The sequence below is a fragment of the Gracilinanus agilis genome, chromosome 4 (genome assembly GCF_016433145.1).
Source record: "Gracilinanus agilis isolate LMUSP501 chromosome 4, AgileGrace, whole genome shotgun sequence".
Lineage (NCBI taxonomy): Eukaryota > Metazoa > Chordata > Mammalia > Didelphimorphia > Didelphidae > Gracilinanus > Gracilinanus agilis.
This window is the reverse complement of record NC_058133.1, coordinates 269,286,457-269,301,956: the sequence shown is the minus strand read 5'-3', so window position 1 is coordinate 269,301,956 and position 15,500 is coordinate 269,286,457. Positions and strand designations below refer to the sequence as shown.

The 15,500-nt window shown below is 34.0% G+C and overlaps 1 protein-coding gene across 1 annotated transcript in view; it reads left to right on the top strand.

The window, feature by feature from the left end:
- The window catches only part of KIF6 (kinesin family member 6), a 540,790-nt gene that overhangs the window by 87,421 nt on the left and 437,869 nt on the right, over positions 1–15,500 (top strand). The window contains exon 4 of the mRNA XM_044675300.1: positions 6,810–6,957. Coding sequence (XP_044531235.1) covers positions 6,810–6,957 — 148 coding nt within the window. The remainder of the gene's footprint in view (positions 1–6,809; positions 6,958–15,500) is intronic.

The window sequence follows — 15,500 nt, the reverse complement described above, 5'->3', positions numbered from 1 at the left end:
GGATTTAGAACATTTTTATATGATTATTTATAGTTTTTATTTCTTCATCTGAAAACTGCCTATTCATATGCTTGGACCATATATCAATTGGGGAATGACTTGGATTCTTATAAATTTGACTTAGTTCTTTATATATATTTGAGAAATAAGACCTTTATCAAAAAATTTTTAAAAATCTTAAACAGAATACTAGCAAAAAGACTCCAGCAAGTGATCACGAGGCTTATTCATTATGACCAGGTGGGATATATACCAGGAATGCAAGGATAGTTCAACATAAGGAAAACTATTCACATAATTGACCATATAAACAAGCAAACCACCAAAAACCACTTGATTATCTCAATAGATGCTAAAAAAGCCTTTGACAAAATACAACATCCATTCCTATTGAAAACACTAGAAAGTATAGAAATAGAAGGACCTTTCCTAAAAATAATAAACAGTATATACCTAAAAACCATCAACAAGCATTATATGCAATGGGGATAAATTAGAAGCCTTCCCAATAAGATCAGGCATGAAAGAAGAATGCCCGCTATCACCTCTATTATTTAACATTGTACTGAAAACACTAGCAGTAGCAATTGGAGAAGAAAAGGAAGTTGAAGGTATTAAAATAAGCAATAAGGAGACTAAACTATCACTCTTTGCAGATGATATGATGGTCTACTTAAAAAATCCTAGAGAATCAACAAAGAAGCTTGTAGAAATAATCAACAACCTTAGCAAAATTGCAGGATACAAAATAAATGCACATGTCATCAGCATTTCTATATATTTCCAACACATCACAACAGCAAGAGGTAGAAAGAGAAACACCATTTAAAATCACCCTAGACAATATAAAATACTTAGGAATCTATCTACCAAAACAAACACAGGAATTATATGAATACAACTACAAAACACTTCCCAAACAATTAAAACTAGATCTAAATAATTGGAAAAACATTGACTACTCATGGGTAGGACAAGCTAACATAATAAAAATGACCATTCTACCCAAATTAATTTACCTATTTAGTGCCATATCTATCAAACTACCAAAAAACTTTTTTACTGAATTAGAAAAAACTATAACAAAGTTCATTTGGAAGAACAAAAGATGAAAAATATCAAAGGAAATAATGAAATCAAATATGAAGGAAGGTGGCCTAGCAGTACCAGATATTAAACTATACTATAAAGCAGCAGTCATCAAAACAATATAGTACTGGCTAAGAGGCAGAAGGGCGGATCAGTGAAATAGACTTGGGGTAAGTGACATCAGCAAGACAGTGTATGATAAACCCAAAGTTGGGACAAACATCCACTATTTGACAAAAACTGTTGGGAAAATTGGAAAATAATATGGGAGAGATTAGGTTTAGATCAACATCTCACACCCTACACCAAGATAAATTCAGAATGGGTGAATGACCTGAATATAAAGAAGGAAACTATAAGTAAATTAAGTCAACGTAGAGTAGTATACTTGTCAGATCTATTGGAAAGGGAAAAATTTAAAACCAAGCAAGAGTTAGAAAAAATTACAAAATGTAAAATAAATAATTTAGATTATATTAAATTAAAAAGTTTTTGTACAAAGAAAAACAATGCGACCAAAATCAGATGGGAAACAACAAACTGGGAAAAAAAATGTTTATAACAAAAAACTCTGACAAAGGTCTAATTACTCAAATATACAAGGAGTTAAATCAATTGTATAAAAAATCAAGCCATTCCCCAATTGATAAATGGGCAAGGGACATGAATAGGCAATTTTCAGATAAAGAAATCAAAAGTATCAATAAGCACATGAGAAAGTGCTCTAAATCTCTAATAATTAGAGAAATGCAAATCAAAACAACTCTGAGGTACCACCTCACACCTAGCAGATTGGGTAAAATGAGAGACGGGGAGAGTAAGGAATGTTGGAGGGGATATGGCAAAATTGGGACATAAATGCATTGCTGGTATTGTTGTGAACTGATCCAACCATTCTGGATGACAATTTGGGACTATGAGGAAAGAGCTCTAAAAGAATGCCTGCCATTCAATCCAGCCAAAGCATTGCTGGGTTTGTACCCAAAAAAGATCATAGATAAACAGACTTTTACAAAAATATTCATAGCCGTGCTTTTTGTGGTGGCAAAATACTGGAAAACGAGGGTATGCCCTTCAATTGGGGAATGGCTGAACAAATTGTGGTATATGCTGGTGATGGAATACTATTGTGCTCAAAGGAATAATAAACTGAAATAATTCCATGTGAATTGGAAAGACCTCCAGGAATTGATGCAGAGTAAAAGGAGCAGAGCCAGAAGAACATTGTACACAGAGACTGATACACTATGGTAAAATCGAATGTAATGGACTTCTGTACTAGCAGCAATGCAATGACCCAGAACAGTTCTGAGGGATTTATAAAAAAGAAGGCTACCCACATTCAGAGGAAGAACGAACACATGAGTTGATGCAGACATGATTGGGGATGTAGACTCGAAAAGACCACACCAATGCAACTATCAATAATATGTAAAAAAGGATTGATTGATCACAATTGTTAAAACCACTGGAAATGTGGGTTGGATATGGGGGTGGAGGGTTAAAGGAGGTTGAAGAGGAAAGTAAAAACAAGAATCATGTAACCATGGAAAATTTTTCTAGGGGGCAACTGTATTGACAATACACAGTATTGACTCCAAGATGGAAGGTAATGGTTTAAAAAAAAGAAAGAGAAATTTAAAAAAAATTTAAATTAAAAAAAAATAATTAAAAAAAATAAACCTAATTGTTGCCATACTGTTTTCCAATTTTCCCAGCAATATTTTTTTTATCAGAGTGAGTTCTTATTCCAAAAGCTGGGATCTTTCTTTGGGTTTATCAAACACTATATTGCTGAGGTCATTTACCTCTCGTCTGTTCCATTGATCCACCCTTCTATTTCTTAGCCTGTACCATATTGTTTTGATGACCACTGCTTTCTAGTTCAGTTTAAGATCTGCTAGGCCTCCATCCTTCACATTTTTGTTTCATTAGTTCTCTAGATAATTCTTGACCTTTTGTTTTTCCAGATGAATTTTGTTATTATTTTTCATAGTTCTATAAAATAGTTTTTTGGTAGTTTGATAGGCATGGCTCTGAATAAGTAAAATAATTTAGGCACAATTATCAATTTTATTATATTAGTTTGGCCTACTCATGAATAGTAATGAATGCTTTTCCAATTGGTAAGATCTGATTTTATTTGTGTGAAAAATTTTTTGTAATTGTCAAGACAAATGGATTCCCAAATATTTTATAATGTCAAGAAATTTTAAATGAGTTTCTCTTTCTAACTCTTTCCCTCCCCCTGTGCCTCTTAATGTGATATAATTTACCCCATTTTACTTCTGTCTTTCCATTTCTTTTAGTAAAATCTTTTTTTCACCCCACTTTTGTTTTTTTTTTACATATCCTAAACAGTTTACTGCTGCACCCTCTGTTTATGTATAATTTTTTCTGCTACTATGATAATGGTAACAATTTTTAAGATTTAAAGATATTATCTTTCCATTTAGGAATATAAACAATTTGACCTTATTGAAGTACTTAAATTTTTTCTCTTTTTTATTACCTTTTGATGCTTCTCTTGAATTTTGTATTTGGACATCAGATTTTCTGTTTAAATCTGGTCTTTTTTTTTAGGAATGCTTAGAAATCTTCTATTTTATTTAATTAACATACTCTCCCATGAAAGAATATAGTCAGTTTTGATGAGTTGGTGATTCTTGGATGTTAACCCAGTTCCTGTGCCTTCTGGAATATCATATTCCAAGCCTTCTGGTCCTTCAATGTGAAAGCTGCCAGATCCTATGTAATCTTGACTGGGGCTTCATGATATTTGAATTGTTTCTTTCTGGCTGTTTGCAGTATTTTCTCCTTGATCTGGGAGCTAGAATTGTTGGACTACCAATCATAACAAAAAAGTCTAGATATCATATTACAAGAAATTATCCAAGAAAACTGTCCTGATATTCTTGAACAAAAGAATAAAATAGAAATTGAAAGAATCCACAGATCACCTCCTGTAATAAATTCCCAACTGATAACTCCCAGGAATGTTATAGCCAAGTTACTAAATATTTCGCTGACTTTAATTTTTTCTCTTTACAAACTATTGTTAATATCACTAGAGCCATTAGTCTTCTTATAAAGCTCTCACTTTAATTATATTACACACTTAGGTTAAGAATTTTGACTATTAACTATCACTTTGATTCTAAACTCTACTACCTAGTTTTCAAGATTCTTATAATCTTCCCCCACCTTATATCTCTCACCTTATTCTCCATCATTCCCCTCCATTGCTCTTTTGCTGTAGCTGTTTCTCTCTACACCTTTTTACTACTATTGGTATGACTTCTATTCCATGTGCTTTCATTAAACTAATCTTGGAGATAATGTTATAATAGTATTGTTATTATGTCCATTTTATGGATGAGATAACTGAGAACCAGAGTCTCACAAGTAGTAAGGCAGGCTATTGTATAGTTATCCTAAAATCCAAGGTTTAAAAATTTTTTGGAGAAATTTCAGGAAAAGAAACACTTCAACACCCTGAATCAAGAAAGCAGATCTTTTGGAGAAGGTACCATAAAGAAGCCTGAAGAAACCATATACTACATCAAAAGATCCAGAATGAACTTCGGGATGTAATGAACTGAGCTGACAGGGGTTGAACACATTTATTCTGAATACAAACTCTTATGCCAAAGGGGACTGCCCCGTAATTGGCTTTTTGTCAATACACCTATCAATCATTGTTTTTTCTTTCTTTTTCTTTCATTTCCCTCTTATCTCCAACTATTGTAATTTCCCCATAGAAAGTGCAATATTGTATGCACCTCTAGCTAGAAGATCTTTAGAGGTATAAGCTGGTTATGTGAAATGATTCATTGTGGACGCTAGGCATGTAAATCTGGGACATTTCAACATGCTCATCTCCCAATATAATCACAGTGGGGATTGTGAAAGATAATTTAAACTCTCTTTGTCTATTTTAAGTTAATCAATCAAGAACCTGGAGTGTTCCACCTTTCACACTTAGTCATTAACACTTAGTTAGTAAGAACCTTTACCTAGAAAAGGAAGTTCATACCCTAAACAACCACAAAAAGCACTGCACCCCCCTGGGTAGTGCTAGGCAACTTGGGAGTCTGTGATTGATTCCTGAGATGTGAGGAGGAGAGTTGATGGATGCAGAAAACTGTGTATAAGCAGGAGCTTCTGGGACCCTGGAAGTCTTTTGGCGGCTTGGTCTTGTGGAGGCTCAGCTTGATTAGGCATTCAATCCTGCCTTGGATTCAGCATTGGTGACTTAAGGAGTTCAACTTTGGTGACTCACTTGGGTTGAAGAGACTTTTGTAGACTTCCAACTAGAGACTGGAACATGGAGGCTGAGTTTCTATTGCTCTTCTGGCAGGAGATTGGAACTTTGTCGGGGGAGTGAGCTAGGTTTCTTTGGAGCAGACATAGAGTGGTGGGTTAGAAAGTTCCTTATCTTCTTCCTACATTTCCCTTTCTTATTATCACTATTTTGTTCTAATAAAGCTACTAAAACTACTAATAGTCTCACGATTTAATATTTAATTATTATAAGTGGCCACCACAACTTTTTTTTAATTCTGATATTTTCCAAACCCATTTTAATTATTACACATTGAACTCAAGTTTCCTATATTTCAGGTCTAGCCTGCTCCATAAAACATTCATGCTATCTCTTAGCAACAACTACCACAATAGCTAGCATTTCTATAGCATCTACTATATGCTAGATAATATGCTAAGTGCTTTACAAATATTTTCTCATTCGATTTTAACAACAATCCTGGGAGGCAGTATTCATTCCATGTTCATGCCATGCTCCTTGCCTGGCATTCTGCATATTGTTTTCCTGAACTATTTATTGTTTTATAGTTGCCTTTTGGTTTTATGCTTTATTTTTTCCCAATTGTATCATAAACTTCTTAAGTTTATGGACAATGTTCTTTAGTTCTTTTGTAATCCATTCCCCTGCTCCCAGCACATTTCATAGTACATACTAAGTAGTACAGTATCATACACGTATTAGGATACAAAATAAAATTTGAATGAATAAATGAGTGAATGAATGAAAAGTATTTTTGTCTATACTTGGGTCTTTGTCTTTACTACTTAAGATGAGACAAACTTCCTGTTTTCTGTTTGCCTTTATTCAGTATTCAAGCTTGCCAGAAGTCATATGACAGTCATAAATTTCTGACTGTTCTTGAATTTATTTATTTTATGCACAAGCAAATTATATTGCCATAACTTAAGTCTGTTTAGCTGAATTTCTTGAAATTGTTGGAGGGATTATAACTGGTTCTGGACATTGAGCAGAGAGAGATATGGTACTACATAGGTACAAGAGAGTATACTCCATGTTGGGCTGGCTTTGTAGAGTGAATTTATGGTGTACTGGTGATGAGTATGCTCTGTACCAGGTATCTGGATCCTATTTAGGGCTTTTCCATCAATGTTCCATTGGGCTGACAATGGCAAGAGCTATTCATATGACGTTCCAAGTCATGACGTCATATGAGGTCAAAGAGATTCCAAATACCTATATAATTTGATATATACTGGATATATAGTTGAATTCTATGGATATTTTCAACATTATTTGCTAAGATTGCTGCTGTTAGTTCCATAGGATTCTAGACTAATACTTTTATTTATGCCTTAATAACATTTGTCATTTGGATATGAAGGCTTTGTTATTCATTATATTTTTTGAATTATGAATTTGCTATTCATTTCAGTGTTCTGGCTGGTTATAATGGCACTATCTTTGCATATGGGCAAACGGGCAGTGGCAAGACTTTCACTATCACTGGAGGAGCTGAACGTTACAGTGATAGAGGCATCATTCCAAGGACTCTATCATACATTTTTGAGCAATTACAAAAGGTACAGAATCATTATTTCATTTCTCTTATGTATTTATAAGTAATTTTTGGGAAGGAGAAAATTATATTATTGCCGAATATTTATTATATTCTATATTTCTATTCTGAAAAAGGAAATATTCAGTGTAACTAAAATTTTGTTCTGAATAATAAATATTACATTCAAAAGAGATTTCCACTGCCTTCCCTCTGTTAGCCATCTCCTATTTATTCTGTACATTGCTTGCTTTGTGTGTATATGCTTGCATGTTGTCTTCTCCTTTAGATTGCATGCTCCTTGAGGGAAGGAGCTATCTTTTTGCCTGCTTTGTGTTCCTAGTACCTAGAAAAATGCCCAACACATTAAATAATAAATGTTTATTGCTTGACTGATTGATTCTTTTGTAATAGTCTTCTAGCAGAGCAAATTCAGAACAAGAGCAATTTATTCAATGACTGCTCTTAGCTTGAAGATTCAGAGGTAGTTCTTTCTTTGAGGTTTAAAAAGCACATGCTATATTTATTAAAAAACTGCAAAGCATCTGATCTTTGCTGTATTTGAGACATTGAGACATTTTTCTCTTGCCGTAATAAAGGCAGACAAATCAGAAGCTTTTCTTTTAACTATTTAAACCTCTGTGTGGAACATAAGCTCAAAGAAGCATAGATATAGAACTAGAAACATAATTCTTCTCATTCATAATTTATTAGAAAACCAAATAAATGAAATTGTTTAGTATGAATTACATTTAATCAATATTTATAGCCTAATTGATTATTTGTACACACAGATGATTCAAGCAATACGTGTATGTGACTGTGTGATTGTGTGTATACACAAATATAGGTACAGATAAATATAGCTATATATCTAGCCCTAGTCTCTATCCTGAGGTCCAGTTCCACATGATCACTACTTATTAGACATTTCCACTTGGATTTTGTAGAAATATGCCCAATGTAACTTGTCCAAAATAGAGCTCTTTATTCTTCCTCCCAAATTCTCCTCTCTTCCTAAATTCTCTATTCTGTCAAGAGATCATCTTTCCATTCACCAGGTTCACAACTTCAGTCATTTCAACTGTACTTTCTACTTAATTCCCCATAACCTAAGTCTTATTGATCCTCTTTCCCCCACCTTTCTCATATATTTCCTTTTCTCTAGTCAAATAGCCACTGTTCTAATTGAAGCCCACATCATCTCTTTCCTGGGCTATGCAACAACCTCCTAACTGGCCTTCCTTTCTCTTAGGCTCTCCCTTCTCCAATCTCTTTTTTGCCTCTCTGACAAAAGGATTTTCCTAAGCACGTGTGAATGTGTCACTCCCTTGCTCAAAAAAACCCCCAAAACATTAGTGATTTCCTATTTACTAAAGTATGGGACAATTAGGTGGTATAAATGAATAGAATACTAGGCCCAGAGTCAGGAAAATCTGAATTCAAACCCAGCCTCAGACACTTACTGTCTTTGTGACCTTGGGCAAGTCCTTTAACCTCTGTTTGCCTTAAGCCGCTGGAGAAGGAAATAACAAATTTTGTCAGTGTCTTTGCCAAGAAAATCCCAAATGTGCTTACAAAGAGTTAGACACAATTCAAATGATTGAACAACAACAATTAACTAAAGTTAATATGTAGTGACTTTTCCTTTTGACATCTAGATCCCTTAACAATCTGCCACTAAACTACCTTGCTGGACTTCTTACACATTATTCCTCCTATTATATCCTACAATAGATTCCATCTACCTTAACTTGCTATTTCTAATACATGATGTTCTATTTTCTGTCTACAAACCTTTGCACAGGTTAGCCCCCCTACTTGGAATATTCTCGTTACTTTCTTTCATCTCTTAGAATCCCTAGAATCTTTCAAAGTTCAGTTCAACTACCACCTCCTCAAAGAGGTCCATCCTCATTCTGTCAAATGCCAATGCCTTTTTCCTCCAAGAAAAATTCCTTGAATTTATTTTAAGGGAGAAAAAGGGGTTTTATGGTTTTAATATATTAAAGATGGACGCCAGAGGATTGAACTATTATCAATCCTCAATTAAGAATAATCTCAAATCAAAATTGACTTTTAAGGAAATTTATTTACATGAGAGAAGAGAGAGAGGAAGAAAATAAGAATCTATCTCACTAATTAATCCAGATAGATCTTAACCCTCAGCAGAGAGTTAAAGGGCCTGAAGCCCGGAGGTGAATGGAGCAAACTTCATTCACAGAGTCTATAAAAGGAAGTTTCTTAATAGAAGTTCAGGAAGATTCAGTCTTTAAACTCACCACGTGGAACAGTCTCGGTCACAAACCAGCAAAGCTCCCTCAGGTCTCCTTCACCACACCAGTCACAGCCTTACTCCCCCTACTCTTTGGAAGGGGTCACATATATGTCACTTCCAGTGCCTTCCCTTAGCCTGTGTGACCAATCACAATCATAGAAAGCGTAGGGGGCTGTGCATTGATTCTGATTCGTTACTCACTCTAGCACACATGGATAAGGACCTCCCAGAATTGGAAGGTGCTCTCACCTTTGGTGATTTAATCTAAAGATGGGCAGTGTAGACTTAATCCAATTATCACATTATTTTGTATGTAATTTGTGTTTACTTATCTATGTACTTCCCCATTATACTATAACTTCTTTAAAGACAAGAGATCTTTCCCTTTAAATTTCCAGGGCCTAGCTTAGGGTTTGGCACATAGTAGACGTTTATTAATGATTTTTTAAAAACATTAATTTCAAAAAAGCATTTATTCATGCTTTTTGATGAAAAAATCATATTAGTATACCATAAAAAAAAGGCTTCCATTTGGCAAGGTGATTGGTGTATCCAACAATAACATTGTTCTCTTTATTTGGTCACAAAAATTTCTCTAAAATGAAGACTCCTCTACAAGTTCTTTTTTTGACCCCAACTCATAATGGTTACTCTAAATTGAAAGCATCTAATTGTGTGCATTGGAAGATGGAGAAAGGGAGGGAAATGTTGTATTATCCATATTAAATCTGAGATTTTCACATTTTCCTAACACAGAGAAGTAATTACATATCAGATCCTCTCATCTCTTCCTATCTCAACTATGCCAACCAAGCACTCTTTCTGGAAAAATTCACCTAAACTAAAAAACCACCTCCCAGCACAATAATATCAAAAGACTTATTAATTTGGAGGGGAAAATGGAAATATCTCATTCATCATGCTTTTTTTCTTTGCTATATTATATCCCAGATTTTTTTCTCAATCCTAAATTCATTTTAGAGGTTTTGGTCATCAATTCTGTCTTATTTCCAATTCCTGCACAATAAAAATATAATTTCTAAAACTGTATCTGTAGTGGCCCATATGTAGAAGCATGTCCATTCACCAGCATTCCTGTCTTAATCCTGTCCAAGGTCAAAGAAACATTTTGGGCCATTCAAAATCATTATAGCCATTAGCTTTGCCTTAATTCATGTAATTAAAAAATCTTAAAGGGACAGCTAAGTGGCTCAGTGGATAAAGCACCAGGCTTTGGAAATGAGAGGTCCTAATTCAAATCTGACCTCAGATACTTCCTAACTGTGTGACCCTGGTCAAGTCATCCACCTTAAAACTGATACTGAGTATTTATTCTAAGACAGAAGGTAAAGGATTTTTTAAAAATCATAGAACCCACAAATTCAGAAAGACTTTCATAACACCATCATCTCTTTTTCCCTCTGAACAGGGAAGGATAAAGTAGTCCCTTGTTTTAGCTCTCTCAATAAAGCCCGAGTTTCAGCTTTTGGTGGGGCTACCATATGATAGGGCTGAGATGTTGAGATGATAGATGTGACCACTAAAATACCCCAAATTTTGTTTGTTTTTGTTTTTTTTCAAAAATTGCTATCTAGACATGCCTCTCCATTCTGTACTTAGGAAATTGGTGTTTAGATCCAAGCATAGAATGCTTTAGAAATCTATCTTAATTTTCATTTTATTAGATTCATCCCCTCATTTTGGTCAATTAACTTTTTTTTTTTGAATTGTAGATAGAGTGCTAGACTTGGAGTTAGCGGCCTCCCTTCAAAGTATCCCTACTCAAATACCTACTAATTGTATAATCATAGTCAAATCACTTAAACTCTCAGAACATGTTCGTTCATCTGTAAAATACACATGTACTAGAAAAGGCCGCTTGGTGTGGTTGGTAGGGTTCAACTTCCAAGCTACACATTGGCTATGTAACCCTGGGGAAGTCACTTAACATCTCAGTTCCACAGATACCTACCTTTCTTAAGACTTTAAGTTATAGAGAAGTATTTAGTTTCTATTTGTAGTGAAAATGTCTTCAGTGGAAGTACACTATACCAATGAATCACAAATATGGACAAAAAAAATTGTACTGCCACGAAGTTGTTGGGAGAAAATGTCTTGCAAATATCTTATAAACTTTAAAGTGCTTTATGATCATTATCATCAAAGTTATTATTATTCAAGTTAAACAGACAACAAAAGGGCATATATCAAGCCTGAAATTCATCCCTACCATGTGAGTGCTAAACGTATTTTCAATAACTATGAGAGAAAAAAATTGATTGTATTTATTTTGGAAATTATTGCTCATTATTTTGAGTATTCTGAAGTTCAGATTATTTGGAAGAAAGAGAAAAGTCAATCCACAGGAAACATGTGGGTTATATTACAGTTTGGCAATTCTGAATATTGAAAGAAAAGTAATAAGAAAAGGTAGCTCACCACATAGGAAATACTAATGTTTCTTCAGTGTGTATTCCAGTAAAAATCCAGAAAATGAAAAAAACTGGTGGAGCCATCATTTTCTTGAGAATTTACAGCCATTCTTTTAAAAAAAACCATAGGGGAAAAAAAACCAAAAGCTTTATTTGTCTGAAGCTAAAGTAGTATTATTCTTTTTTTTATTTAGCCTTTCTTTTCTTCTCCTTCCCTTTTCATCCTTTAACAATGGCCCATTTATTAAATTCCTCATCATGAGGTTTAGGAAGAGGTCTCATTCTTGGGACCAATCCTTTTAGAAAGATATGGTTCAGGGGGCAGCTGGGTAGCTCAGTGGATTGAGAGCCAAGCCTAGAGACAGGAGGTCCTAGGTTCAAATCCGGCCTCAGACACTTCCCAGCTGTGTGACCCCGGGCAAGTCACTTGACGCCCATTGCCTACCCTTACCAATCTTCCACCTATAAGTCAATACACAGAAGTTAAGGATTTAAAATTTAAAAAAAAAAGAAAGATATGGTTCAGAGAATTTTAAGAGAGAAGAAGATATAAAGAGACAGTATAGATATAGATTAATATATAGATGCAGATATATATAATATATAGATGCAGAGGTCCTTAATAAAGACTTGTGGATCATTGATTAACCAAGGCACAATATAGTAGTTATATCTTCTTATTCGTGGAGACTTAATGCCTTAATTCCACCCAAAATCAATCTAACCTTTTTGTCTTCTGGATCATACCACTGATTCCTATTGATCATTTAGTCCCCTAAATCCCTTAGTCCTTTTTTAGATATACTTCTTTCTAACCATGTTTCTCCTATTTTGTACTTGTGAAATCATTTTTTTAATCTAAGACTTTACATTTATCCTCATGAAATGCGATCTTACTAAATTTGGCCCGGTGTCCCAAACTGCCAAGATACTTTTGCATTCTGACTTTGTCATATAGAGTTAATTATCTCCCTTAGTTTTGTTGTGTTCTTGGATTCCTGGTGAAAATTGCCCTAAATGGTCACTGATCATTTTGGTTTGATGAGTGATCTCAATAATAGATAAATAATATTTAGAATCATCGAATTGTAAATATGGAAGGGACTTTGTCAATGATTCTAAGTTGTTAGTTCCCTTTTCCTCCTCAAATTATCATGTATTTACTCATCTGCAGATATAGTCTATCCCAACAGTATGTAAATTCCTTGAAGGGATTTTTTTTCTTTTTTCTTCATGTCCCTCAGACCTAAAATAGCCCTTTGCATGTAGTTATTACTCAATAAATATTTGTTCAGTTCAATTAAATTTTGCCTCCTTTACTTCCTTTATTTATCGGTTGAAAAAACTAAGATCCACATAGATGAAGAGTTTTAACCAAAGTCATACTGTGAATGGAACTAAAGTTCAAGGACTCCTTGTTCCCAGGTCACTACTCTCTACATTCTCTACATTCTGTGCCCTTTGTCCTCCCTGAGTCATCTCTCCTCTATCCTATTGAAGATTTGTGAATAGCCTACCTAAGGCCTTAAACCACAGTTTAATCTATGAATATTATAGGCAAAGTAGTCAATATATTTCAATAAATTCATCTTAAACAAAATGAAAACCAAGTTACCAGATGTCTTTCATCCATACCCACAAGACACAAAAATAGTTGGTTTTCTGAGGAACAAGAAAATTACAAAGTGGTATATGCACATGAAGTTGAAGGGTTGTAGAAGTACCTTTTTGCATCCAATAATGGAAGAAAAAGTAAGTTAATAGTTGAAGATCCTGAAGTGGTGGAAGTAAATAAAGGTTTCTATGTCTCCATGACAAAAATAAATGGTTATTTCTCTTTTCTGCAAGAACTAGGAATAGGAAAATCACACTGAAGATGTTATATTAATGTCAGTATTTTTATTGTTTATTATATCTTAATTATTATATTTTTATTCAATTAAATGTTATTTCATTATGTGGAGATTAAAATTAATATGCAGAATACTAAATGTTATATTTATGAATATTTTATTAATAAACTAATAGAGATCTAACTAAAAGGTTACTAACCATCCCACTCCCGGGAACAAAAGAAAAAGAGGTAAGAGTTATAGCCAAATATAAAACAATAACATTACCATGCAAACGTGGAGACGCAGGAGAGATTAAAGGGAATTTTGGGAAAACTAAGGACTTATGGGGATGAAGTTCAAGGTTCAAAATCTCCTTTTGTACAATTATGTAAATATGTTATTTGTTGTTTATGAATTATAAGTGTTCATTCAGTTATTTATTTATCATATTATCCTATTGGCTAGTCTTACAGAAAAGAGAAATAACCATTTATTTTTTGTGACAGAGACATGAAAAGCTTTATTTACTTCTATCACTACAGGATCCCAGATTAGTAATTAACTTTTTTTTTTTTTTAAATAAAAACCTTACCTTCCATCTTGGAATTAATACTGTGTATTGGTTCCAAGGCAGAAGAGTGGGTAAGAGCTAGGCAATGGAGGGTAAGTGACTTGCCCAGGTTCACTCAGCTGGGAAGTGTTGAAGGCTAGATTTGAACTTAGGACCTCCCATCTCTAGGCCTGGCTCTCAATCCACAGAGCTTCCTAGCTGCCCCTTAGTAATTTACTTTTGATAACTTCTGCCTCCTAGGTTTTTTTTCATATCCATTTTTTTCTGTTTTGAGCTCTGAATTCTCTCCTTCCCACCCTCCACATCCATTGAGAAGGCAAGCAAGATTATACAAGTAAAGTCATGCAAAACATTTCCATATTAGTCATGTTGCAAGATAAAAAGCAAGCAAATAAAGTAAAAAAGAAATATATTTCAATCTACATGCAGTTCTTCAGTTCTCTAGCTGGAAGTGAATAGTCCATTTCATTATGAGCTCTTTGGAATTGTTTTGGACTAATGTATTGATCAGAGTAGCTAAGTCTTTTACAGTTGATTAACATTATAATATTGCTGTTACTGTGTACACTTTACATCAGTTCAAAGAAGTTTTCCAAGTTTTTTTCTGAAACCACCTCCCCCACTATTTCTTATAGCACAATAATATTTCATCACAAATATATATCTTATTCAGCTATTCTCCAGTTGATGAGCATCTCTTCAACTTCTAATTCTTTGCCACCACAAAAAAAGCACTGATACCAGTAACAGAGATAATTGATTTGCCAGTTAGAACGAAGAAAAATGATCTAGTAGTCCTGATGAAATAAGTAGACCATATTATGTTAAACTGTAATACAAATTAAGTGCATTAAGTATTGAATCCTATACTCTGAAATATGTGTCTGCATATTGCATCAGAGGATCCTAGATATACATGAGTATAGACTATATTTTAGAAGAGATGGAAATCATTCTGCTAGTACAATTAAGTAATGATTTAGCATTTAAAAATATTTTACAATGTATACATTTATTTCTTTATAGGGACTTTTCTATAAAAAAGCCTGAAAAGTGAAAAATGATGTATTATATATTCTAAAGTTCAACTAAGTTGAACTCTTCCTAAGTATATATTGACTTTTTTTGTATATATGGAACCAATAAAGAATAGACTAGAGTTGCTTGTAATCATGGCCATTAAAAAAAATCTTCATACATATGGTAACTGGCAACTTGAAAGTGTCACGAATTTAAAATATAAACCAGAGAGAGAGAGAGAGAGAGAGAGAGAGAGACAGAGAGACAGAGAGAGAGAGAGAGACAGAGAGACAGAGAGAGAGAGAGAGACAGATACAGAGAGACAGATACAGAGAGACAGATACAGAGAGACAGAGACAAAGACAGAGAACAAGGCAGTGAGGGAGCTGCACTGATAAATTTGTCAGTCTTCCTGAAAATTGAATTGTTATT